This window comes from Tachypleus tridentatus, chromosome 7 (genome assembly GCF_004210375.1).
Source record: "Tachypleus tridentatus isolate NWPU-2018 chromosome 7, ASM421037v1, whole genome shotgun sequence".
Classification (NCBI taxonomy): Eukaryota; Metazoa; Arthropoda; class Merostomata; order Xiphosura; family Limulidae; genus Tachypleus; species Tachypleus tridentatus.
This window is the reverse complement of record NC_134831.1, coordinates 146,898,588-146,925,707: the sequence shown is the minus strand read 5'-3', so window position 1 is coordinate 146,925,707 and position 27,120 is coordinate 146,898,588. Positions and strand designations below refer to the sequence as shown.

At 32.3% G+C, this 27,120-nt stretch overlaps 1 protein-coding gene across 3 annotated transcripts in view; it reads left to right on the top strand.

Moving 5' to 3' along the window:
- LOC143256852 (protein O-mannosyl-transferase Tmtc3-like) overlaps nt 1-27,120 on the top strand; it is a 136,569-nt gene that overhangs the window by 73,128 nt on the left and 36,321 nt on the right. For all 3 annotated transcript variants that reach the window (XM_076514614.1, XM_076514612.1, XM_076514613.1), the window contains exons 5-10: nt 3,705-3,804; nt 11,237-11,349; nt 12,842-13,008; nt 18,110-18,362; nt 18,727-18,875; nt 22,497-22,580. In XM_076514614.1, the coding sequence (XP_076370729.1) occupies nt 3,705-3,804; nt 11,237-11,349; nt 12,842-13,008; nt 18,110-18,362; nt 18,727-18,875; nt 22,497-22,580 (866 nt within the window). The remainder of the gene's footprint in view (nt 1-3,704; nt 3,805-11,236; nt 11,350-12,841; nt 13,009-18,109; nt 18,363-18,726; nt 18,876-22,496; nt 22,581-27,120) is intronic.

Sequence of the window (27,120 nt, the reverse complement as noted above, 5' to 3'; positions counted from 1 at the left end):
CTTACACAGCAAAATTAGTGATGGTTAGCGCAGATAGCTCTGGGATAGCTTTGCGCGAAATTAAAAAAAAACAAAAAAACCAAGCGCTAATATATACCTAGTAACTGCAATAAGAATGTAATTTCGTCGATTTTATTTAATATTTGTTGGACTTGATTGTCATTCTATGATAAGACATTAAGCAGCTCCGAGATTTGTTAATAGAGGACGCACAAACGTTTTACTTGATAATTAATAGTCAACTTTGCTTTCGATATACAGTTATCACTTAGAATGAACTAGGTAATAATAAAACTTTACGTTATATTGTGCCCCTGCAACTGGAAGATAGTGCTATTTGTTTGTTTGTTGAATTTCGCGTGAAGCTACTCGGGGGGGGGGCATCTGCGTTACGGCCCATGTTTAACAGTGATTGACCAGAGAAAAGGTAGCTCTAGTCAACACCATCGACCTCCAAACGTGAGATTGACCGTCACGTTATAACACCACAACAGTTAAAAGGACGAACGTATTTAGTAACAACATTCGAACCGGCAACACGCAGTTTGAGAGTTGAGTAACCTAAACGCCAAGTAATAAAAATTAATTTAAAGATATGATTCTGTGTTTCGACCCTATGTGGCAGTATAACACTTTTTTACCGTGTCAATAAATTTTCGTTGGAAATACTGTGACCTGGAAGGTTTATAATTTTTTTTAATATAAGAAGAAAGGCGTCGAAGTTGAATACCTTGATCGAAATTTGTAACGTATGTCTTTAGATCAATAACACAGAATTTACCTCTGAAAAAATGTGTAGTCAAAGGTTTTATAATCGTTATTTTGTACCACGTGAATAACTGAAATTGTTTTAAATGTACAGCTTGTAACCTATGTTACGACACGACGACACGATGAGAAACCGCGATCAACTTCTTTGACTTCATTCATTCTCCTAGTAAATATATCTAAGCTAAGTCATAGTGAAATATTTTCGTTTTCCATATGCTACAAAAATAATAATAAAATAATTCAAGCGCTATTCAAAGCGTTTTGTGCACTGACAAGTAATTCAAACCATTTGATTCAACTTTAATATAAGCAACAAATATCATCTTCATTTAACTTTAGTTTCACCTGAACCAGTTTTTGTTAAATAGAGAAACTAACCGTTAATTGTAAATGTAGGTCTCTTTCTCTCTTGACTAGAATTACGCTTTACGAAATCGAACATTTTTAAAACGGCGGTTAGTTACACATTAAATCCAGGCGGAAATGCATGTGGTCTGCATACGAAACCTTCCAGAAATGTTATTACAAGTACCATTTCAACACAACAGTACATAAAAGTGACTTTTTATAATCCTTCGTTTAGAACGTTTTTTACATACGACGTCACAAAGCACTTTGGTTCCAAAGGAGTTTACTCTCTCAACAAACACAACTTGTAGTTTTTTCCACTTTATTCGAAGTACAGTACCTTTAACAACCTGATGCCACACAGGGTTTTTTCAAACAACTGGGTATTCAGAAATATTGAGACATGTTTCTTCAGGAATTTTCCAATATCAAATGCATTTCACATTTAAACAAATATCAGACTCACAGAAGTATGCTGTAAAAATTTCCATTATCCAGAGCTAATTGTTTGCGAGCCAATCAAAGCTATTGTCTTTATCTCAGCTCAGAGAAATCTTGGGTTAATGGTCAAAATATGGTATGAAATCTCATCTTTCTACTTGTTTTAAATTTATAAGTCAATATAATTTTTTTCGCTGAGAAAGACTGTTTGTGAACAACTTACGTAACAGTTACAGTACTGATTGTTTTGAAGCTTGTAAAATGTTACTTTATTATTTTGTATTCCATTTGAATTAGAATGTTGCATTGTGATAGAATAAAGAAATGTTTTTGTGGAATAATATGAGAGTTTCTTCAGGTTATTTCTCACTCGACCTTATCAAATTTTGATTCGACGACAAGTCCATTGTTTACAGGCCTCATCGGCCTAAGTAACCTTTTGTGAAAACTCACAAAGGCAAAAAATATATATAAACTAATTAATATACAACTATTTGAAACATGTATATTAAATGAAACTTTTTCATTAATAATTTTAAGGGCGTCGAGTTTCTTGTAATTTTTATGGTGAAAAGAGTGATTTGAATTGTACGTCAGTAGTCGTAAATGTAATGGCTATGTGTGCGGCGTTTCCGGATCAAAACTAAAAGGAAAAAAAGATTTCTTAATATAAAACTTTTATATTGAAATTGATAACAAAGGCAAGCACTTTGATTTTTTTTATTATAAAGGATATCACAATGAAATAATTTTGAAATGTTTTATTTGCAAACGTTATATAAACTGCAGGTAGTTCAGTCCAAGTTTGAAACTATTGTGGCAATGCAATAGAACGACTCATACGACAGGTGTGTCAAACTGACGTACCAGGCAGTTTAGATTTAACAGAATACAAATATATTTTACTTACAAACACTTTTACAATATCTGTGTTAGAGCTTCTAATAATTGCGCAGTATTCTCATTCTTTTAAAGATTTACACATATACCGTCTCTGCGATTCTGCACGCTAAGATTCATTGAACTTTTTTTTAACATAATACATTTTGGCCGTATCTTCTGATAATCATTTTCTTTCATTTGTTTCAAAATTTTGCGCAAAGCTACACAAGGGTTGCCTGCGTATAGCTCTTTTTATAAATTTGTTGTGATAGACTAAAGTGAACTTGGTTAATCAACAGAAACCCTCTCCGCCAAGTTTTGTGCTACTTCTATCTTGTCAAATAGTCGGATTTGTCTGTCACTGGTATAGAAACTGAAACCTTAGAAACAGAGCATTTTTTGGGAACGAGTCATGTAGCAGTCGACCCACGATTCTAGCTCACAGAGAGAATGATACGGGACATTGACGAATATCATTGATATCTGTGATTAGATATTCATTATCACTTGTTAATTTCTTACACATGTTTGCTTGAATTTCGCCCAAAATTTCTCAAAGTTAAAACCCACCCGTTTTATTAATGGATAATGGGATTGACCGTAATTTATAACTCACTCGTGACTAAATGTGCGAGTATGTTTGGTGACAGGCTTTGATCCAGCGACCTAGATATTATAAGTCGAACATCCCCGATGATTTTACGGTAGCTTTTAATCCATATTACGTTAGCTTTATCTGTTAAACATAGCATGCTGAAGGGTCAAGATTATGATGTTACCTAAGTCAGAAGTTCAAGTTAATACGAACTCTTTAACTGACAACTGATGTTTAACGACTTCAAGCGATTTTATGTTTTTAATTGTCCTTGTTTGGTATTTATTATCTGTATACAAAACTTTTTAGATGCGTAAGAAATAAATATTTATGTTGCAGATGTATAGTATATTAACAATTAATGATGGGATACTGATACTTACTGAGTCCTACAAAAACAAACGATTGAAATACGAGATTAATTAATGCCTATGCGGAAAACACGTGTGTCGTGAAAAAACTTATAAATCTTCTCTTAGCTTTGTTAGGACAAACGCAGGTGTATGCATACTGTGATCGATCTCAAGAAATACAATGACCAGATACATAAACTTTTCTCTGATTAACCGAAAACCTAGCAAATAGCCTTTGCTCCCCTTCCCCGTGATCACATTACTACTGTACTTTAACATTGTATGAGATTTAATTTCACTTATATCTTCCACAGGTTGCCGGTGTGGTTGGAAGAGCTGAGCTTCTTTCAGCTGTGTTCTTCTTGAGTGCCTTGTCTCACTACGTACGGCTTATACAGCGTCAAAAACACGTGGGTAAGTTTCGTATCACCTTCTAATAACACCTCTTTGGAAATATTATTAGAAATGACTGTGTCATGTTATATTATCACGTATTTCCAAATTGATGTATGCCGTCCTTTACGGACAAATAGTAGAGGAAAAATGTTTTCTTATACACTTATTTATGTATTCCTCGTCATCTCAAACAACAACGACAGATAATCAATAAGTAACTGAAACCCACCATCAAAGTAATCGAGCTAAATCACTTACTCGTGCAAAATGTTATAAAAGTGCTCAAGTTCAATGTTAACCTGTTTATTAGGTGTGGTTTCATTAACACTGTTGTGGTTTTAATAATCTTTAGACTAGCTTCAGTTTAATTGCATTTCAAATGTTCGTCTGATTAATCACCTCGTACTTTCTGATAGATCACTTCAAAATCTATATGTGCTAACCTATAAAGAGTCGTAATAAAATATTCTCTTTTTACTCTTTTTATCGACAAACATTTCTGACGACGTTTTTATAATTAAATACACATTTAGTTCTACTTCAAACAAATATGAAGCCTCTATAGAGAACGTTACCTTCACTTATAACAAGTTGTCGTGTTCATTACGTTATGTATTTTAAGATTGAATTTCACGTTTAGTTTTACGCTTTTTACGGATAGTTAAATGTCTAAGACAAAAAATATTAATACTAAAATTTATTTCTTTAGTTTCGGATCCACATAACGTATTTGGATGGCAAAAAAAGAAATAAAACGTACACTCTTTTCAAGCTTATATAACAACTTAATGTTACCGTAACGCACATGTATTCATAAAACGAGACGTGCCAAGCTAATCAAGTAATAGCCTTATCTAGAATAACTACTTGATGACTAGAAATACTTGCTTACAACGTGATTGTGAGAGCACCGCCCCTCTCATATAATAGCCTTACTTAATTACGAAAAAGAACAACTCGGATTTAACAAAGCTTATCTGAGTATAGAGTCTAACGTTTGACTTGTTTTATCAAATAACTTTGATCTTAACGTAATTTTCTATACGCACCAAAAAATCAGAAAGAAAGATATTAACTCAGATTAAATTCTCCTGATTCAAGTGTATTAACGCTATGGTATAGAAGAAAACCTCTGTTATCTACACGAAATCTAAACAAACAAGCTGTTCACCATTATGAGAACACGCAAAACGACTGTAGAAATATAGTGCTCAAAGTCATGAATTTATTTGTGTTTCAATTCTGTTTCAAGGGAAGGATAAAACTGATTCCTATTCTAATCAAACCAATGAAAGAATAATATACAATTTAAAAGTGCTAAACACGTGTCTATAACAAATAATTAACAATCTTTAAGCTACTTTTATCGATTTAATCCTCACTTGTTTCCTTAAATACCATTTCAGATGGAATCACCGGGGCATGAAATTACCTGCCATGAACGTTATTTGTGGAAAAACCTATTCATAAATTTCACATATTTATGACTTGAATGATTTGGTGCTAACCTACACAAAATATATATGGTCGATAATTTCGTCTGAGCTTTTCCTAACATTGGACGACAAAATGTAAATAGTTATGCGTTAATAATTAACCAACGAAAGCTCATTTGTATGAGTGAGATATGGCCGTTACAAAGTAACTAGTGAAAATTAATGTTTTTGATAAACTGTTAATTGCCTATTTAATGATATATAATGACTCATGTGCCAGAAAGATTACTAAGCTCAGATGTATGCTAATGTATATCCCTATCAGTATGCAACTGTTATGAAGACAGATAAGAAGTTAATATAAGCAGTCAATTGGATTTCTACTTCTAATTCACTCGCCAAAACACCTAAGTATTTCATTATAAATCTAAGAGAGGCCTAAAATTAATTTAACCTGTTTAGGATCATTTTTGAAAAGCGTTAAGTAGCCCAGGCGATTATTGCAGAAAAACAAGACAATACAATAATCTACTAAATGAAGTCACTTATACCATAAATGAAAAAAACAAAAAAACATGTATGAATGTACAAGCAAAAAAATGTGCAACTTCAAAGAAGAGTACAATTACTACTAGTATAGTACTTCTATACAAATGGTAAAATTAAATGTATATATATACAGGTACAGGAAATACACTCATAGAAGCTTTCGTATTCATTAAGCAATTTTAGCAAAGCATCCATTGAAGAATTGTATTTTTTAAAAAATCTAAACAGCACGTGGATTAAAGTCGTTTTATAAAAACTTAGGATCTAGATAAGGCAATCTAGTTAGCAACGCCATTGGCCACATACGTTTTGTTCGGCTTTTTTTTAGTTGAATAATAGGAATGCTTTTCACTTTTCTAACGTAACAGTAGATGAAAGAGCAGTGTGTGTCCACTGGCATGACCTCTCATTCCCCAGACCCTATGATCACAGCCAGACACCAGGCCGCGTCCAGTCCACACCTTCTGAGAGGTTTAACGTTCTCTTTATAGAGATTAATATTTTAACAGTTTATTATTTTTACACCAAAGTTTTATCGTAACTAATTTGATATTCCTGTTTCACTTGTAACGAAGCTTACTACAGGATGTTTCTCAGAGGCATTACCCTTTTTAATATCGTAAAGTAAAAAAACACGCAAAAAACATTAAATTGAAGTGACAAATTTAAAGGGAAACTTCGAATTTTATGCCAGTCTACAAAATTACAAAGGATTTAGCAAGAAAACGTCTTCGAGATAAAATTATGAAGTCACGTTATGACCATGAACTTGGTTAATGTAGTGATCTTTCGGTTTCTTGAAATGAAAAGATTCATGGTAATAGGTGAGAAGATAGCAAATGTTTCAAAGTAAATGCATTGAAGCATTTTATATATTCGTTTAAAATAATACCCAATTCTTTTAGATGTTATTACCAGGTGTACATCGAAGTATAGCATAACATATAACGATTTGCACGTCATGTTTGAAAAAATTTGGTTAAACTCTATAGAATATATAGAATAGAGTGTTATTACATTTCGAACAATCACATAAAGTTACATAAGTCCCAGCTAGCTTCCTTAAATTTAAACTTTTACACTACAAAAGCAATTAATTAATGGCACTTACCACCAAAACAATCTGATAGCAGGATTTGACCGTCATTCTTATAATGCATCCATTTCCTCGTAGTGCCTTGCTCGTCTTTTAATTTGCAGCACCAGGATGTGAACCTTGGGCTCTCAAATTCACAGTCTGATACACCAGTCACTATGCCCTCGCCAAAATGCATTAGTACACCAGTATTTAAAATTTCCAAGTGTTACATATTTTAAACTGAGCAAACCATTATAACTTTTGAAACGGTATTCCTTGTCATAAGGTTTTGGTATATTTAGTATTTCGCGCAAAGCTGGACGAAGACTATATACTAGAGGGAAGGCATCTAGTCACCCTTACCCACAGCCAACTCTTAGGCTATTATTATTTTACCAATGAATAGTGGGATTGACCATATCATTACAACGCCCCCACGGCTCAAAAGGTGAGCATGTTTGCTGGATGAGGATTCGAACCCATGTCTTTTAGCCTGGGAGTCGAGCGCCCTTACAACCCACCTGGCCATGCGGGGCCGTTATAATATTAAACTGAAGAGCCTAAAGTTTACTTTAATGAGTACTGTATAAATACATTTATAAATAGATAGATTACGTAAACTTTTAGAGCTGAAAAAGAATTTGTAATACTAAAAATTGGATCTGAAACAAGAAAAAATCAAATAACTATATATTGCTCGAATTCTGTGGTAAAGCAAATTATGTCTTAGAAGAAACAACAATATATTACCATTTTGAGCTGAAGTTGCTTTATTGTTTGAAAAGAGACGAATCCTTACACGTAACTACTCCATTGGACAGGAATGAAATACATACAAACAAATAGTTATTTCACAAACATTTATCAACACGACTTTTCCCAAGAGCCTCATTTTGACTACCATTGCTCTCGAAGTACTTCCCAAGGAACACAAGGCCATTAATCACTTCAGACATGTCTTCTGTATGTTTCATGTTGTGGTGAAAGAATGTTACAAAGTAAGCCCTTTAGACTTCTTTTTTTACTTGATGTTTTAGTTTTTCTGATATTATAACCTAAATAAAATATAAAAATAAGACCCTGAATTCCTCGTGGTGCGCACGAAAGTACTTTTGAATTTGGGAAACTCTGTAACAAATAAATACAACAAGTTAATAAATTAAAGCGTTAAACATAGTAAATAATAAATTCTGCCTCGTTTTTAAAACCCCTCGTATAATATATATTTTATGCAATAAATGGAATGCATAATACTATGTGGAATAAGGAACAGCTAGCTCCACCTAAGAAAAAACTGGTAAATACAAAATAAAAGTCATATTATACACACAAGATATGACAAAAGTTAAGGCCCTTTTTATATTGTATAAAATAGACAGCATAAAATTAAAACATATAAGTTCCATTCAATTTACATCTATCGCGTTTTAAATGAAACTAGACTTATTTATTTGGAACGACGCTTCACTGACTAAAGCGACATCTAAATATATGTATGTAAATAACAATTTATGAAGTGGTTCCAATAAAGGCCTTAGAGTGTTGGGCACAATGTGTTGGATACGTTTTGACGTCATTGCGACAACCGAGATCAAATAATAAATTTCGTATACTATTTTATTCTGATGGTATTAAAATCTTCTACTAAAAATTATTTGAAAATTAGTGATGGAATAAAAATATATTATTCAGGTGTCGCTGCAGTTAATAAAACGCTATTTTAAGTAATCGTAACTTTGTATTCCAGTGAATATATAAAGATATAGAAGTATTACGGTTTTACTTTTTCACACTTTTGCATTATTTGACTATAAAAAACAGGTATGGGATGTACCCTTTCTCACTAAACCCTGATAATTGTAATTAGAAATCAGACTACTTCACAAGCATTTTGTAAAGATTAGCAGAGCAATGTTATTATGAGTTGTATAGTCTCTCAAATGTCAAGTCCGTGTCAGGAAATACGACTCCTTCCATGCTTTTGGGCTTAATCATGTAAAATATATCAATTCTAATGATGCTTGCCCGGGACGGCCAGGTAGTTAAGGCACTCGACTCTAATCCTGGATGATGGTTACGGGCTCGAATATCCGTCACACCAAACATGCTCGCCCTTTCAGCCGTGGATGCGTTATAATATGACGATCAATCCCACTAAAAGAGTAGCCCAAGAGTTGACAGTGGGTGGTGATGACTAGCTGCCTTTCATCTTGTCTTACACTGCTAAATTAGGGACGCCTAGCGCAGATAGCCCTCGTGTAGCTTTGCCCAAATACAAAAAAAAAACAATAAAATAAAACAAACTTTTTAACAGAGTTTTTTAAATGTATAATGTTTATAGTATTTATTATGTAATATTCTCAGTGACGTATAAGCTTTTGTTTTGGTGAGACTAAATATATGCTACAAACTGGATCTGCTTATACATTTTCAATTTTATATAATAATTCTTTCATACTTAGCACAGCGTTCACAGAATACTCACTGCGTATATTTAACAAACATGCACAAATCTATTATTTACAGTAAATGTATATTAGATTGAAGAAATAGTTTTATGCATGAATAAAAGTTTATTTTGTACCACATACTCTATATCTAATTCTCACCCTTTTACTATAAAAAACAAACAAACTTTAGTACAGCATAAACAAGCACTCTTGGATCTACGGAGAAATAAACTTTCTTCGTGCTTGCAACGATTCGTTGCATTTTAGTGTTTCATTTATAGTACAAAACTTCCCTCGGTATGCCTACAAATACTCGTTAACCTACCTAACCAGAGTTCCTTCATGGAGGAGAGATCTGGTAATTCTGCCTATATGTGTGGAGTAATATCATGATAAACACGGGAGCGCAATTTAATTTGCACGAATTATTACACACTTCATAAATAGTTGATGCTTTATTGTCAAACGTAGCCTAGTAGTTTGATTGTTTTTCTATTTAAACACAAAGCTACACAAAAGACAATTTGTGCTCTGTCGACCACAAGTATTGAAATCCAGTTTCTAACAGTATGTGTCCACAGACATACTGCTGTGCCACTGGAAGGCTCTCGTAGTTGGTGTGCCCAGTCATGAATCCGAAATCCCGAAGTCCCTACCACATTGCCGCAAAATCGCGCATGGCATTTTGGAGTCGTGGATGTGTAATAACAGTGACTGTCAGTTCTCATTAAGCATTTAGATACAAGTAACCCTAGAGTTGGCGGTGGATGTTGTTTAATGGCTTCCTTCACTTCAAAATTAGATATAGCTGTCTCCAGTAGCTTTTATATAACTTTCTGCGAATACTCTAAACAAACAAGACACAAATTGTTAAATAAAAAAAATCCATTCTATTCTTGGGAAGATTTACATAATCACTTTGAGTATGATCAGACTTATTATAGTTGCGGTGACATTTGCACATTTAGCATAGTTTATACACACACACACGTACTTACACAAATCGTTTAAAACTGCAGCTCAGTACCACGTATTACTTCGCTGTTGTAAAGCGCGAAAGCTTCTAAAATATAAATAATATGCACGAGTTACGATTTCTATTTCCTTTATAAAACGTGCATTATTTTTCTTCAATTTTGCAATAATCTTTCGCTGTAGATGTGTACTTTGGACAACTGTGTCTTTTCGTAATAGAAAAACCACCAAAGAGAAAAATAAGTTTACTCATGTCAGATCACAGTAATAAATGCCAAACATTACCGATTGAATATAATAAAATAAACACCAATGAATACCGGAGGAAGTAAAGCAGAAATGTTAAACAGGCAAGAGTCACGTCAGACATTTAAACATGTATTTACAATGGGTGCATGAATACATTACATTTCTGAATGTCAAGTTACAAATGAGAGCACCATGTATATATATAGAACAAAATTTATATGTGGTGGACACCATAAAATATATATTTATATGCCTCATACGTGCTCCGCATGTTCATTACACCTTAGGTAACTTTAAAATAATAGGCTATTATTCCACAAACATTCTGGTACTACTATTTGTGACATTTGATATATATGAATAATGAAAAATATATTTTCTCACTTCTCGAGATTCAATAAAAAGTAAATTAATATTCATGCCGCTCAATGAAACACTGTTAACATTTGATTTTTAGAGTTCTAGAATGTAGGTAATATATGATTATGAAGTTGTGCTTGATGCAAGTGTATTTCCACTTATAAGTTTGTATACTCGACTGAGTAACTTGACCATAACTCGTGTAATACGTTCTGAGTAAATCGCTAACATATTTTATAAATACAAGGTTCATAAAAATGTTATAATTTTACCATGGTAATTAATGTAATAATTCAACTAAATCTATTGAATTATGATACATTAAAGTGTTATTCTTTTTGTATTATTTTCAGGTTGGCGCTGCTGTATAGAAACTGCAGCCCTTGCTGTGTGTGGAACGCTGTGTAAAGAACAGTGTTTGACTGTTTTGGTGGTCTGTGCTGTGTATGACTTACTCTCGATGAAGGTATAAGAAAACATAGTAGAAAATTTTCGTCACACTTAAGTTTTAGAAATTTTCTCGCATACTAGTTAAAACACTTTATTATGTGTCTAGTAAATATAGTGAGAAACATGTTTATTAAATACTCTTTGTTTTTCTGTTTGGATTGTTATTCTGGCTAGGACTCTAGCGTCGTATCTAAACATTTTAGGAATAAAATACAATCATATTTTATATAATCACTGAATGTATATCTAGATTTTAATAATTTTTTTGCTTTCATTTTATAAGTTAAAAAGATAAAACTATATTTTTAATACATCATTTGTAGTTCTCAAAACACGCACGGTATTTGAAAATCATACGACTTGTAAGATGGTCAAAATGAACATGAATTTGAATAAATATAATCATGACAGTTATTTTAATTATTCGATAGTAATATATCGAAATTTGCCACTCTATGTTGAAACAATAGAGTATGCAAACAAAAAGCTAAACTGATAACTGTGGAATTATTAGAAGACGTCTGGAAATTGATTTCTTTTAAGGTTATTCATTGGTTTAGGTAAATAAAGATTACAAGATTAGAAGTACCATAATATAAGTCAATCTTTAAAAAAATGCAATTAAAATAGTATTACTAAATAACAAGTAAAAATTGGATAATGTTATGAGAAATATGCATTGATAGATAAATAGATAAACAGTAGATATTTGTGTCTTTCTAATTAATAGTAGTATATTTGCTGTGTACATGAATACATGCCAGTTGTAATTCCGAATAAGTTAATAAGAAGTGATTGTAATTCACGAAGCAAATTCGTAGGAAAGCATATTTTAAACTAAATGTATTTATGAATGGTCCTCGAAAGGTTTTTATCAAGAGTAAATAAAACCAAAAGTAAGTGTAACAAATATTTTTATTTATTGCTTTTGAAGATCATATGGTGTGCTGTGTTATAGCCTAGAGAGTGCACAATTTTTCTTATGATTCACGATATGTGTATGTTTTACCGACAATACCACAGTACAGTGTGCAACGTTAAGCGTCTCGAATGTGATGAAATTTTAGTGTCTACTAACTGACTAACAGATAATATACAACTTCAGCCCCCTTTCGGGGAATTTAAGAATGCTACATTTTCTATACTTCTTATTTATTTCTCATTCTATTACACTAATTATAAGTTTCCCCATCACTGAAAAATAAAACTCAAAATCCTAATAAAATAAATGAGAAAACTAAAAAAAAGTACACTTTTAAGGTGTTTGTAAAGATAGTGGAAGCTTTAGATTATATAGAGAGTTAAAGATTTTTGTCTATAAAAATTTGCAGAAGTACATTCTTATGTAGGATTGATATTCCTGTATTTTTAATAGCATGTATTTAATGGTGTTTATGATGTTATACAATATTTGTACTTTATGAAATTGGACATAGATATGTTTACTGTTCCATTTTAGGTTTAACCGTTTCTCCATAAAAAATATCAAACATGTTACTTAATTTCAGGTTTCTAATCTCACTCATCTTCGGCAGTGTGTTCCGTTAGACCGTGGTCTGATGTCATTATGGATAAGGAAATCGGTTGCCAGAATCGGATTTCTTGGATTGACAGCTCTTTTAATGATAGGAATAAGGTTTAATCTGATGGGTCCTCATTTACCGCTGTTCAATAGGTGAGGGCGTTCTATCATCATAATAATAGATAAAAATCCATGATGTCAGAATAAACACATGGGCTCAAGATTCTTAATATAAAATGTTAAAACTCTTATAATCCGAGCGCTTTCGCAAGGCAAACCTTTCTTCTTCAGGGGATAATTAAAAAGAAAAGTCCACCTTTCGAAAGCAATCGTGTTACATGGTTTTTAACATTTTAAAAGTGGATACAAAATACGTTTTATACGTACTTTGTAAACACTGGATTATATAGTAATTTAAGAAGAAGATAAATAAATAGATTTATATGCGGTATAAGCTTATCCACTGTGGAACATATACTGTATTTTACTTTTAAGAGATCGTGTATTAATACGGTGACATGTTATCGCAATGCAGTGATATTCTAAGAATGACATATTTAGTTCACAATTAATTAATAGGTTCACGGTGAGCACCCAACCACTCAACAGGGAAATTATACAATGGTACTTACATATGGATAACATAATTCTTCAAATAGCAATACTGTTAAATCATGAAAAACCAAAGAGAACTTTCAATGCTCACCACAAAAGCAAAAACGTTCCACAGCAAAACGTTTCGGACAGCAACGAACTGTAGCAATACTCTAATTCACAATGGTCAGGCCTTAAATACGACTAAGAATATTCCGGTTCAAAGAATAATTACAACAAAGGTGAACACATTATCTTGTATAAGTAACAATTAACAACGATTTGAAATTTATAAAGGCTCATAATTTAAAATCGTGCAAGATACACCGTAAAATTAACATGTGTTTTCGTAAAGAAATTGCAATCACAACTAGTCCTATTCAAACACAAGTTTTCAAATTGCTAGATGCAGAGTGACTTGATTTTTTTTGTCCTTTTCTACTCAACGTGAACGTTCATGTGCACATACAGTAGAGGATAACTGAAGATTATCACGATCTGAAGTTTAAGGTACAGAACACTGAAGGTTATCATGATCTGAAGTTTAAGGTAGAGAACACTGAAGGTTATCACGACTTAAAGTTTAAGATACAGTCCAGCGTCCTTTATAGTATCTCTCTACAGTGTAAATTACGGTATCAGAAAATGGTGCGTAATTATGATCACCGGATGTAACACGATCGAGGAAAAGGATGAAGTTCCAAAAATACGGAGAAATCTGGAATATTGTTCTTATGGTACGTGATAAACTCTCTTTGCTCATGTTAAGATAAAATAAACGGATTAAATTTTTATACTTTTTACTACCCGTTTATGAAGAGAAAATATTTTAAAGTGATTTTAATTCTCCTCTGTCTTATTCCGTTAGATCAGTTTTGAAAGTCGCAGAATTTGCTGGTCATTCTAAAACTTGAACGATTAACGTATTTTGTCTTAGACTAACTGAGGATTGCTGATAAGGTGGTCTTCTCAGAAATTGATCAAAATTTTTCTTCTCTAAACAAAATTAACTGAAGTAAATTTATGTTTAAGAAACAAACAATATGAAAAAGGTAATGGCTGTATAAAGCTAAAAAATAGATATTTTAGCCTTTCTGCTCGACCACGAAGGAAAATGTATAGATGTGTGTGTATGTTTTCTTATAGCAAAGCCACATCAAGCTATCTGCTGAGTCCACTGAAGATAATCGAATCCCTGATTTTAGCGTTGTAAATTCGTAGACTTGCCGCTGTACCAGCGGGGACTTTAAAGTAATATCATCATCACCCGGTATTCCCAGGGTGTCACCCTCCCAAGTAATAACCGGGCCTGATGTTGCTTAGCTTCGGGAATCGGACGAGAAAATGTTAAAATATACAAAAAGGAACCATCAACCGGCGTGTAAAAAGCAGCGGCAGCTAAAATATTTATTGATATATATATGTATATATATATATATAGAGAGACACACAAGCTTTTTTAATCTTTGGGACAAAAGGATTAAAACATTCATGCAGAAGAAATACTAGATGAAAAACACACAGAAACCCCCATAAATGCTTTCGTCTACGTGTAACACTTTCGAGATTTCTGTTAAACAAAGAAAAAGTAAGGTTTCTCTTGACTGATTATTATTTAATTGTTAACTGTAGTTAAATGCCTTCAGCCCCATATTAACTTCCTGAGTTCTTCACAGTACTTAGAAACTAATTTGTAGTTGCCTGTTGGAAGATATCAGAAATTCTAGTCAGCCATAGAGAAAAAAAGCAAACTGTAATTGCTTTACTGTATAAAAAAGTAAAACACCACTCTCTCTGTTTTCTTTCTTCTTCACATGTCTGGAATTTCTCTGTTTAAACGTTTTTCATTGTTATATATGAACGTTTTCGTTGCTCTTTGGAACAGAATATTTCATAAAACTAATGTGCGTTTTACTTTCTCTGCAGCGCCATATTTGCTCTGTTTAACATTGTCTGATACAGCTTGTTATTTAATGGTAACTGCGTTTTCAACAAAAATAACCTATTAGCTAACACATTGGCTAAATCAGCTAGGTCAGAAACTCCAGGTTCAGGTGTAACCCTTCTTAATTTAGAATTGTGGATCGGAGAGAAGACACTAGTCATAAGCACGGGTCATCTTTGCAGCTACTTTTGTCTGTCACTTTTATAATGCACCTTTAGCTGAAAATTTAAGAGCGTACACCAGACTATCACGGTTTCAACGATTGACCCAGAATGTGTATCACTGTACGATAATCACTAGAAAATACCATGACTTTTTATTTAATAAGTTAACATTTTAAAATAAGGCAATATATTTGTATAAATTCTCTTCGCTTGTACACAATTCTCTTGATATTTTGGCTATAAATATATTATTATTCGTATCTGTCTCTATCCGATAGGCATGAATATTTATTCAACTATATTTTATTAATATAACTATTTAGTTATGCACATTTTGATATTATTTATATTTATCCATCCCTATAAATTATTTATTTAATATATTCAATTAATATCTTCAAGTAAATGTTTGTTTCTCCTTTAAACATGATATATTTTCTTAGATACAAATAATTAATGTTTGTATTGAAAGGAATTCAAACTAATTTAACTGACTTAATTGTGTTCTCTGATCATGTAACGGTATAAACTGAGCCAACCTCGAATGTCACGTAAAGAAATTGCCTTTCCAAGTTACGATAGTTTCAAAACTACTTTGAATTTAATATATTTAAAACGTAAAGGTTTCTCAAGTTGCATAGTTTCTAGATAAATCATTTTCTCTAGCAGGATGTTTCAACAAATGTAATATCTCTTTCACAATTGAATAAAACTAAGATTAATTTTGGAAAGAGCTGCATATCTTGAGGCATGTTAAACATGAGCTGAAATAATAATCGAGCCTTTCATGTACGATTTACGTTAAGAGAAATGTTTCAAGCAGAATTATTTCAGTTTATTGATTTCAAGAAAATAAAACAGAAAAGTTATTGATATGTTATTTCAGAAAGCGTTCCGTTTTTGATTAGGATTTAACAGATTTCCAGATGAATAGCGCAGTTATACGAACCCTGTGATTCATCATTAAACTTTGTTCGTTTGAATTTAACCATTGTTAAAACAGGCAAGGTTGTTCCAACGTAGTTGAATATATTCTGTTTTTCGAAAATATTGACGAGATTTAAATCTAATTCAATTTTGAAAAAACATTAAGAAATATTTGCAATGAAGAAACTGTCTTTAATGTCCCTCAATGATCCAGAAACGCTATTTTTTACTTTAACTATCTTTGGGTTATCTTATTTATCTTTATTTCCTCAAGATTTATGGCGCTTACTCTCGCTTTAAAACCGAATTTTAGCACTAGGAAAAATTACAAATTGTGAAATTTCTACTAGTTATATTTATCAAATAGTTTTGTTAAAATATGTAAAACTTTGCAGGTATTTTCTAAATGATGTGGATCAGTTGAAAGTGACACAGAAGTTGCAAGAAAGTGCATTTGTACAACTGGTTTTTACCATTTTACTAACTCTAATTTCAACAAACATCACATTTATTTTTTTCCCAATTAAGGAAACATGGACAATCAGTCCCAGTTTATGTTTGTTCTTAAGTCAAACATAATTTAGAAACAAATATTATAAATTATGATATTTACTACGAATTACAGCTTTGATATAAAATTAAAGGAATTGATAATTGGTAATTAATCTAATTCAATAAAAATGTTCTATATAACAATTTGAGTTTTAATTTCAGGTTCTAATGAAATATGAGCTATTTCTTAACAGTCTGAGAATTTCATTCGCTTTAAAATTTATCATTAGGTAATTACATGAAAAGATTAATGCAATTAATTATATTACAACAGCAGCCTACTTATTAAAAGTATTTTAATTCCAGTTAAAGTCGAATAAAACATTATCATTTTAATATTAGAAAAGCATTATTAAATTGCATTGTTTCAACAAGAGTTGCTTTAATGAATTGTTTTTCCTTCTGAAAAAAACAACAACAAAAAACAGATACAACCGTCAGTCAGAATTTAAATTCAGGAACACCCATTTCTGTTTAACTGATTGTTGCGAAAAAGTTTATATCTATTTAGAAGGTATGTTGACATTTAGGTTTATTTATATCTATTTATTGAATACCACAGGTGCACAGCTTAAAGCTTATGTAAAACATATGTGACTTATATATTAAAAGGCACTCGACTCGTTATCCAAGGGTTGCGGATTCGAAGCCCCGTCACACCAAACATGTTTGTTCTTTCAGCTGTGGGGGGTGTTATAATGTTACGGTAAATCCCATTATTCGTTGGTAAAATAGTAGCCCAAGAGTTGGCGGTGGGTAGTGATGACTAGCTACCTTCCCTCTAGTCTTACACTGTTAAATTAGCCCTCGTGTAGCTTTGCGCGAAATTCAAAACAAAGCAAAACAAATATATTAAAAGGCAACACACGTTAAAAAAACATTCGACATAAAAAAGTTTTAAAACGTAAGATTCCCAATGTTATTTTCACGAAACACCCGTGTGAAAATAAAATATTGAGTAAAGTACTTTCATATCTAACTAAAAACTTGCATAAAATGTTACTTACATAACACATATTGGATAATAAAAACTTCTACAGAATAATTTAAAATAGATTTTATTACCATATAGGTTCGACAACCCGGCTTCTGTTTCTCCATTCCCAACTCGACATCTAACATTCAGCTATGTGTTGTCTGTAAATGCTTGGCTTCTGCTTTTCCCTTGTGATCTTTGCTGCGATTGGACCATGGGTACTATCGCATTAATAACATCAGTTGGAGATCCAAGAAACATTTCTACTTTGTGCTTATGTGTCGTCTTGGTTATTTTGTTGCGTAGCTCTTGGCTTTCAGAAGATAGCCAAAGAGTTCCATTATTTATGGTAAGATAGTTGAATAGGTTGATAGAATATTATAAAGAGTTCCATTACTTATGGTAAGATATTTGAACAGATTGATAGAATATTATGAATAATTTCCAAAGTGTAGTCTTTTTAACTGTATTGTTTTGCTTTTTAGTCAAGTTTTGTAAATTATAATGTTTGTAAGAGTAAAATAAGTTATCAGCATTAAAAATCGTGTTATAAATAATTTTATAACATATAAGCTACATCAATATTTTGTTCAATTCGCATCATTTTTAACCATATGTCTATATAAAGACATACATATAGACAGACGTAGCTATTAGAACAGACAATTAAGTATAGTTACTTTGAATTGAACAGGCAAAACATGTTTTTCTAGGCTCTGTTTTTGTCTACTGTTACATTTTTGCCAGCTTCTAACCTGTTGTTCTACGTTGGATTTGTTATTGCTGAGCGTGTACTGTATCTTCCTAGCATGGGTTTTTGTATGCTTGTCGCCATTGGATGGGCCCATTTATGGCAAGATAGGTAAGTAATTACCTTGCGTAACTTTTATTGTCTGATGAATCTTGAACATGAAAAGGATTCTGTTGATGTTTTAAAAAGACTCTCTAATTATAAAGTCTAATTATTTACATTGTTAAATAAAAGGTTGACAAAATGGCGTGGCTAGGTTGTTAGGGCGTTCACATTATCATCTGAGTGGAGCGAGTTCGAATCCCATTTCAGCTCTCAGGGCGTTATAATTTGACGGTCAATCCCACTATTCGTTGGTAAAAGAGTGACCCAGAAGTTTGTGGGGTGGTGGTGATAACTAGCTGCCTTCCATCTAGTTTTACACTGCTAAATTAGGGATGGCTAGCGCAGATAGTCCTCGTGTAGCATGGGGCAAAATTTAAACACTAACTTAATCCCTGATATGTTAATTAACGCTAAGTTTACAACTTATAAAACAACATTTTAGACGATGGCTAAAATACAGCTAAATTCCAAGATTAGGATTATTCTCAGAAACAAATAACAATACTTAAAATGAAAATACCAAAATCTGTGATATAAAAATCGGAAGCAAGCAGCAGAGATATAATCATGTGAGAAGCTTTTAGTATATGACTTGTAACTTATACCAGTTTTGTTACGTATCATAATTTATCTCGGACAAGTCTTCGATTTATTACGTTACTTGTTATGATCGCGAATAGTTGAAAATTGTGATTTGAATTTAGAAGTTAATTGAATATAGATATGAATTAAATTTGTGATATATACCAACAGGACTGATACACACAATTTTCGTTCTTAACGCAAATGTATTTTAGTATACAAACAATAGTATAATTTATAATAACGATTATAAATAGTCTTTACAAATAAAAATTTGTATGCGAAAGTTTTACACACAAAATGAGTCTTTTATCTGCTCTGGAACTGAATATTTTATCGACGGTTCACGATGAGCGAATTGTAATTTAATTTTTGATAACAGTACAGTACACATAACGGGTAACGAAAATATCCAATATCTTCGTAGAAATGTTAACGTTCGAAGTTAATTCACTGAGGTTAAGTGATTTGTAATGTTTGAAATCCATAAACGTTCCTGGTCAAATATATGTAGTTTTCCGATTAATAAGTGTTTATCACAGTTGTAGTTTCCGATATTTATGGTATACTAATTGTAACAAACGACAATATTAAAGTACCTCTCTGCATTGGTTACCTTCTATAAGCTTGAGAGGAAAATTTTTAGAAATTTCAGGTAAGGCAACAGTACTGGTGCTTTGCTGATTCTTACACTCTAGAATGTTCTACGAATTTAGAGAATAGGCGGGAATTTAACAATACAAATTTAATAGTATTAATTATCCCCATTTTTAAATAAATATTTAACTGTGTGTGTATGTTGTTCCTTATAGCAAAGCCACATTAGGCTATTTGCTGAGTCTACCGAGGGACTTCAAACCCCTGATTTTAGCTTTGTAAATCCGTAGACTTACCGCTGTACTAGCGAGAGACAAATATTTATCTAAAACAAACATCGTTAATAAAATAAATATATAATAGTAAGTCCGTTACAGTTTCTACAAACAGCTTCAGTAATGCACTGAAACAAGTTACTGAGTATAAACCTGCTGAGTGTACATATTCAAGATATACACCTTGTGCAAATTAATTGAAACAAATGGTCATTTGTTTATTCAGCAATATATTCAGCATGGCGGCCGATGTAGGCTCGCTGGACCCGTTGGTTTCCTTTAATAGTCATTTTTCACACAGACCTCATCATTAGCTATGTTTTGCAGTACGGTGGATCTACTTTTGTGATATATGACGAAATTTTGAGGAATATTACGCCATTCGAAATTGCGTTAGAAGGGCAAAGAGACCAGTCAAAAAACCTTTTTACCAAGAGAAAACGGTATCAACAGAGTCTGAAATACAAGACTGGACGCAAGAACAATGGAGGAAGGTGTTATTCAGTGACGAGATTTATTTCTTCGTACAGGGTCAAAGAAGTCTGCATGTTCGCAGATCTCCAGGTGAGAAACTTCGAGAATCTCACATCAATCAGCTACTATGGCGTTGGAGGCTTGCATATCGTAGAAGGTATGATGCGAGGACCACAGTACATTGAAGTTTTGCAGAGAAGAGTCGTTCCAAAATTGAAAAATAGATTTCCAGATGGATCTGGCACTTTTCAGCTGGATCTGGCTCCGTGCCACACATCGAAACTTGTGAAGAATTTTATGACTACAAAGTGAATAAAGGTGCTGGACTGGACTGGAAACTCTCCGGACTTAAATCCTATTAAAAATCTTTAGGCGATTTGTAAAGAAAGACTTCAGGGAAAAGACTGTACTACAAAAAATAAGCTAATTGAGGTCATAATTGAGGTGTTGTACCGCGATCCAAAAGTTAGTAAAGATTGCAATCAACTCGTGGACTCGATGCCAAAGCGGATGAATGATCTTTAGAAAATAAAGGCGGTCATATCATGTATTAATTTGTAAGTAATTGTTAGATTCTCAGAAATAAAATGCGAAAAATGGAAAAAGTCGTAATTTTCCATCTTGTTTCAATTAATTTGCACAAGGGTGTAGGGAATAATCCAGTCTAGGGGATATGCGTGAGATATAAAACCATATACATAATATGGTGTAGGGAATAATCCAATCTAGGGGATATGCGTGAGATATAAAACCATATACATAATATGGTGTAGGGAATAATCCAGTCTAGGGGATATCCGTGAGATATAAAACCATATACATAATTTTATAACAAATATTAAAAAGAGAAAGTCATATGGAACTTGGTTCTATAACATCTTCATGATAAAAACGTGTCAAAAACATGAAGGTATTGCCAAAACCACACAATTTTGGTTTAAAATTTAGCTGTAATATTATTCCAGAACATTAGCGATTTTTAAAGTCTCAACTTTAAAGCATAAGACTTCGTGAACCAGAACTCACCTTATATCAAGGAAAACCCAAGATATGAAAAATATCTCATATTTTATTATGTTGCAAACAAATACACATAGATTGACTGATGTTTGTTTATAACTCAAATTTGTCGAAAATATTGTTTTGAAACATTAGTGGAAAAAAGCTGTACAATATGGTGATTATATACCATAATATCTATGAAGAAGGTTCCTTTTTAATTCAAGAGAATTGAGGTTTTCATTCATGGTTATGTTGCTGATTGGTATTCTAGAAATAATATATATCCATATTTATATATATTGCACAACATCTGAAAACAAAGCTATATAGTTACTGTACGTTTCTATTTTTATTTTTTTTCTCAGAAAATTCTGATTTATGAACTTGTTAAAATAAATTATAGGGTAAATAATTTGTAACCTGTATATGGCTCACATAAAGTGAGAGACATAGAGAAAAAGTTAAAAGGCGTTAAATATGATACACAGATCTACACGCACAAACCTTCTACAGAAAATAAAATAAAACCCAAAATAAAACTTTTGTGAGGTTTCTAAATAGTTAAAAGTGTATTAAAAAGGTTGAAACTTGAAAAATAAAACGAAAACAAATAAAACACAGTAATAAAATAAAACTTCTTGTATTTTATGTTAGACAGTAATAAGTTATTAAATTAATCCTTCATCTCACATTTCAGACGTCTGAAGGGCCTGGCTTTGGTCGGTTTCATTCTGTTGGTGATTGCCCATGGAACAAAGACTGCAGTTAGAAACAGAGAGTGGTAAGTCCATCTGACACTTGTGCATACAGTCAAACTATACCTGCGCTATTTCACGCATATGCATATATAATAATTTTTTTACTCACTGACACATATTATATTTATTTGCTTTATTTTTTCCTTGTACATTCAGATGTACGGTATTATGCCTCTTTGTTTTATCTTTCACGTGTAAAGTAAAATACAAGCATTTGTTACTGTCGTCGTTTCTTGTCTTTTGTTTTAATAAAACGTATTTTACTCTAACGTACTAGAGACAAATTTAATTTGACTGAAAATTAGCCATGAATATTTTCTAAGTAAATTGTAGTTTTAAGCAAAGAATTATCAGACTCTGCCAGGATATTAAATTATAACGTGACTATACGTTTCTGGCTTTATTTAAGAGGATAAAAAACACACAAAACAGTCGGCACATGACATCCACACCTGGGTTTTTTGCTAGTTTCTACCGTCCAGTTTCATTTACTTTTTTTTTTCATAAATCTCCTTGGTGACTAAGTTCTTTTAAACTCTATGAGTTAAATGACAGATTCTAAATGCTCGTCCAAATAATCCATTTTAAAGAAGAATATGTTTAATATATTAAAAAGTGTGTGTATATTTCGATATTTTTAACTTTTAACTATTTTACCTGTTAGGGAAATTTCCCAGTTCACGCTTAGAATTTGGCTAATTAAACAAAACATTAAGTTATACCCTCATAAGTGTCTATGTTTCATGCCTTAACTACCATTATTTTATTAAACAAATATAAACACTCATTATTTATTTCTAGTACAAACAAAGTGTACGATGAGAAATTCAAGTACGTGACATTAAAATGTTTTGTTTTGTTTTTTTGACTAAGAGCTGGAACACATAAAAGCTCATGTTTTAAACGGCAAAATGATTGTTTGTTGGAAGTTAAACACAAAGACACAGAATTAACCATCTGTGCTCTTCCCAGCATGGGTATTGAAAGCCGGTTTCTAACGTATTAAATGCCAATGGAGATGACATTAAAGCGAACTAATACTTGTATCCTAATGATTGTGAACATTGATGTAAAATGTAAAAAAATGAACTAATAACTAACTTCATTGTATAACTTTTAATCTATCAAAGACATTTTAATACAAGTTAACAATTTGTTTCGAATTAAGAGCAAAGCTACACCATGGGCTATCTGTGCTCTGCCCATCATAGGTATCAAAACTCGGTTTCTAGCTATGTGAGTCTGCAAACATACCGCTGTGCCACTGGGAAAACCATTTAACAGATAGATAAATAAGAGAGCTACTATTAACCAAAGGTACAATTTCTGTTACAACCAAAATAGATTTAAAAGAACGTTTAAGAAACAAAGAATAAGTTGTGGTTTAGAATTGAGGCTGCGGTTGGAAGATCCAAGGTTCGAGCCTGCAATATGTCACTGATCATGCTATTTACTTTTAGCTGTGAGTACTTCATAAACACACAGTGTACTGTTTTATTCAGTTACGAGTAACCACATAGTCCAAGAGCGTTGATACGTAGGTGCCTTCCTCTTAATTAGCAGTTCTAAATCTGGGACAGACTTGCTTGAAATTTATGCTATTTGACCAAGTAGTACAGCTTTGTAAAATAGCAATCAGGCAGTGAAATCTTGTAATAATCTGAAAGAAATAATTCATACAAAGAGGTGACTTTCTTGCAACGTTTGTTCTGTTGAGTTGAAGAGCTAAGAACAAATTTTGTAGGTAATAGCAAAAATTTTCAAGCACTTGCACGTAAACAAAATAACTAAGCCTGGCACTGAATATATCAGGAAATATATGTACATGGTTTTCCACTTAATAGTACTCACGCTCAATTTACAATCTTTAAAAGTATTAATATAAGCATAATTATTCACATACGAGACATCATGACCAAGCAACTAATTCATAGATATCTTCTTTTCTTCATAAAAAAGCACAGGTCGGTGATGGCTTTATTGTCTGGAAGTTTTTACATGTTCTACAAGAATTTCTTTGCCATGAATTCGAAAATGGTATCCATTTTTCTCCATCACGTACACAGTTCTCACATAAACGTCATATGCTCTTTTACATAAGTGAATCATGTTCACTGTAATCGGATCACATTTTATTGTTTTTCTTAAAATGTTGACAACCACTGACTATATACATATATATTTCCCTACACCAATAGTGACGCGAGACTCCTATCGATCGTTCTAGAACCCATGAGAAACATACCATAAGTGCATAAACGGTTAACAGGTCGCATGACGTTTGATTTTTGGTAAGTTTTCATTTATGCGCCCACCATTGACACAGCGGTATGTTTACGGATTTACAATGCTAGAAACCTGGTTTTGATACCCGTGGTGGGCAGAGCACATATAGCCCTTTGTGTAGCCTTGTACTTAATTAGAAACAAAAAAGAAACAAACTTGTTTATGTGCGCACTTTCACATCATTTTTTTTTCCTTTTTAATATTATTTATTTGTCGTTATGACAAGAAGAAGTCGTGTAAATGACCCAAACGTATATTATTATTTTTATAATAAATATGTTGTAAAGAAACAAATGTAAAATATTACGGAATTCTTCAAATAAGTATTACACGTATTTAAGAATAAAACATGGGGATCAAAACAAATTATGGACTCTACACAAAGTTTGTACCATTTGTATGGAAGAATTGAGATAATAAACTAAGAATAAGGAAAAGTATTTTCCCTTTGGAATTTCAATGGTGTAGCGTGATTCTATAAATAAGGTTACAATACTTAAAATAAAATAAAATTTCTTATCCGAACGTTCAACCTGATCTAAGGCCTGTTGCCCATGGATCTGATGACCTTTATCTACTTACAGGAGACTCGTGATACAGTTTCATCTGATTATGAGTCTGATGTTAATAGAAGTAATGAGAAAAATTGTTTGCAACCTAAAAAGTATGGTGAATGACAACGTTTCACCCAATGATTTCATGACAGATTTACGCCTTTCAAAGGATTCCTCAGAGATTTGGGGGTCCAGACTTCAGGGACATCATTTTACTGGTAGAGAAATTGTGAAAAATACTTTATACCATGCTTTTCACAAGAAGGTTCACTGATGTATTGCAACAATGTTGTTAAAGTTATACCAATGCTAGAAGCAGCAGCCTATGAACCAATGTGAGGACAATTGTTCATTGTTTTCTCCGAAAGAAGTCTAAAAGCTGCTCTTCTTAAAAATAGTAACATATATGCATCTGTTTCTATTGCATTTCCTGTTCACTTCAAGGAAACATACGAAAATCTCGAACTTCTTATAAATGTGAAATACAAAGAACACAGTTGGGCACTTTGTGGAGACTTAAAAGTCCTTTGAATGTTGTTGGGTTAACAATCCGGTGAATGTAACAGCAAATCACTAAATCAGCACTGGATAAAGTAAAATCGGCCACTTAGAATCATCCTGATATATTAAATGTGAATGTTTGGTTGACATAAAGAAATTCTTGTTACCTCCACTTCAAATAAAACTAGATGAAGCCTTTACAAACGGCCTTAGGCAAAAATGGCGGCTGTTACAAATATCTGTGTGGGCAATTCCCGGATCTTTCAGAAGCGAAGTTTAAGGTAAAGACTTCTGTTTGGCCTCAGATTATGAAATTAACTTCCGATAAACAGCTCGAAAGGACAGTGTGTGAAGATGAAAGAGAAGTGTAGATCTCCTTTAGAGATTCCGTTGAAAAATTTTAAGGAAACAGCATGACTCAAATTATGAAAGTATTGTCAATAACAAGCTTGATAAATTCATAGAATTGGGTCGTAATATGAGATAAAAGTTCGTTTCTCACATTCACATATTGACTATTTCCCTGAAAATCTCGATGCCATCAGCAAAGAACAAAGAAAACCATTTCATGAAGACATCAGGGAAATTGGGAGGAGCTATAAGGGAAGGTAGAACATCAGCATTTTAGGTACCTACTGCTATTCAATGAAACAAAATGCTCCAGAAGTAATACATGAAAACACAACACGTAGTATTTTAATAAAGGACGTAAATTTCACAAAGTAAATCAGGACGAATGAGGATACATATTCGTCTAACGTCAGTTTTTTTTTCCCTTTTGTTCAATTCGTTTATGTTTTTTTATTAAAAAACGTAATGATACAATGTGTTCATTATGATAAACGAAATAATAATATGTTTTTCTTCCCGATTTTTAAAAAAATCTTACTTGCTAGAAAAAAAATAAATATTAATTTATACATACGCTTAGCTGAATTTTAAAAGGTCTATTATTAAATCCAAAACAACTTTTTATGAAGTTCAAACACGCGGGTCTGTGTAATTAAATTCGTTGGTATGCAAATGTAAAGATAATATCAAATTTTTTATTTATTTTAACTAAATTCTGATTGACTTATTTCTTTATCTTATTTAAGTTTGCACAATAATTATTCGTTGTATTCAGTTTTATACAATTTAAAACAGTAAAAAGTTATTGCATTAAGTTAGTATTACTTTAAAAAGACATCTTCTTATTGGTTGTGGAAACGAATAAGTAGAA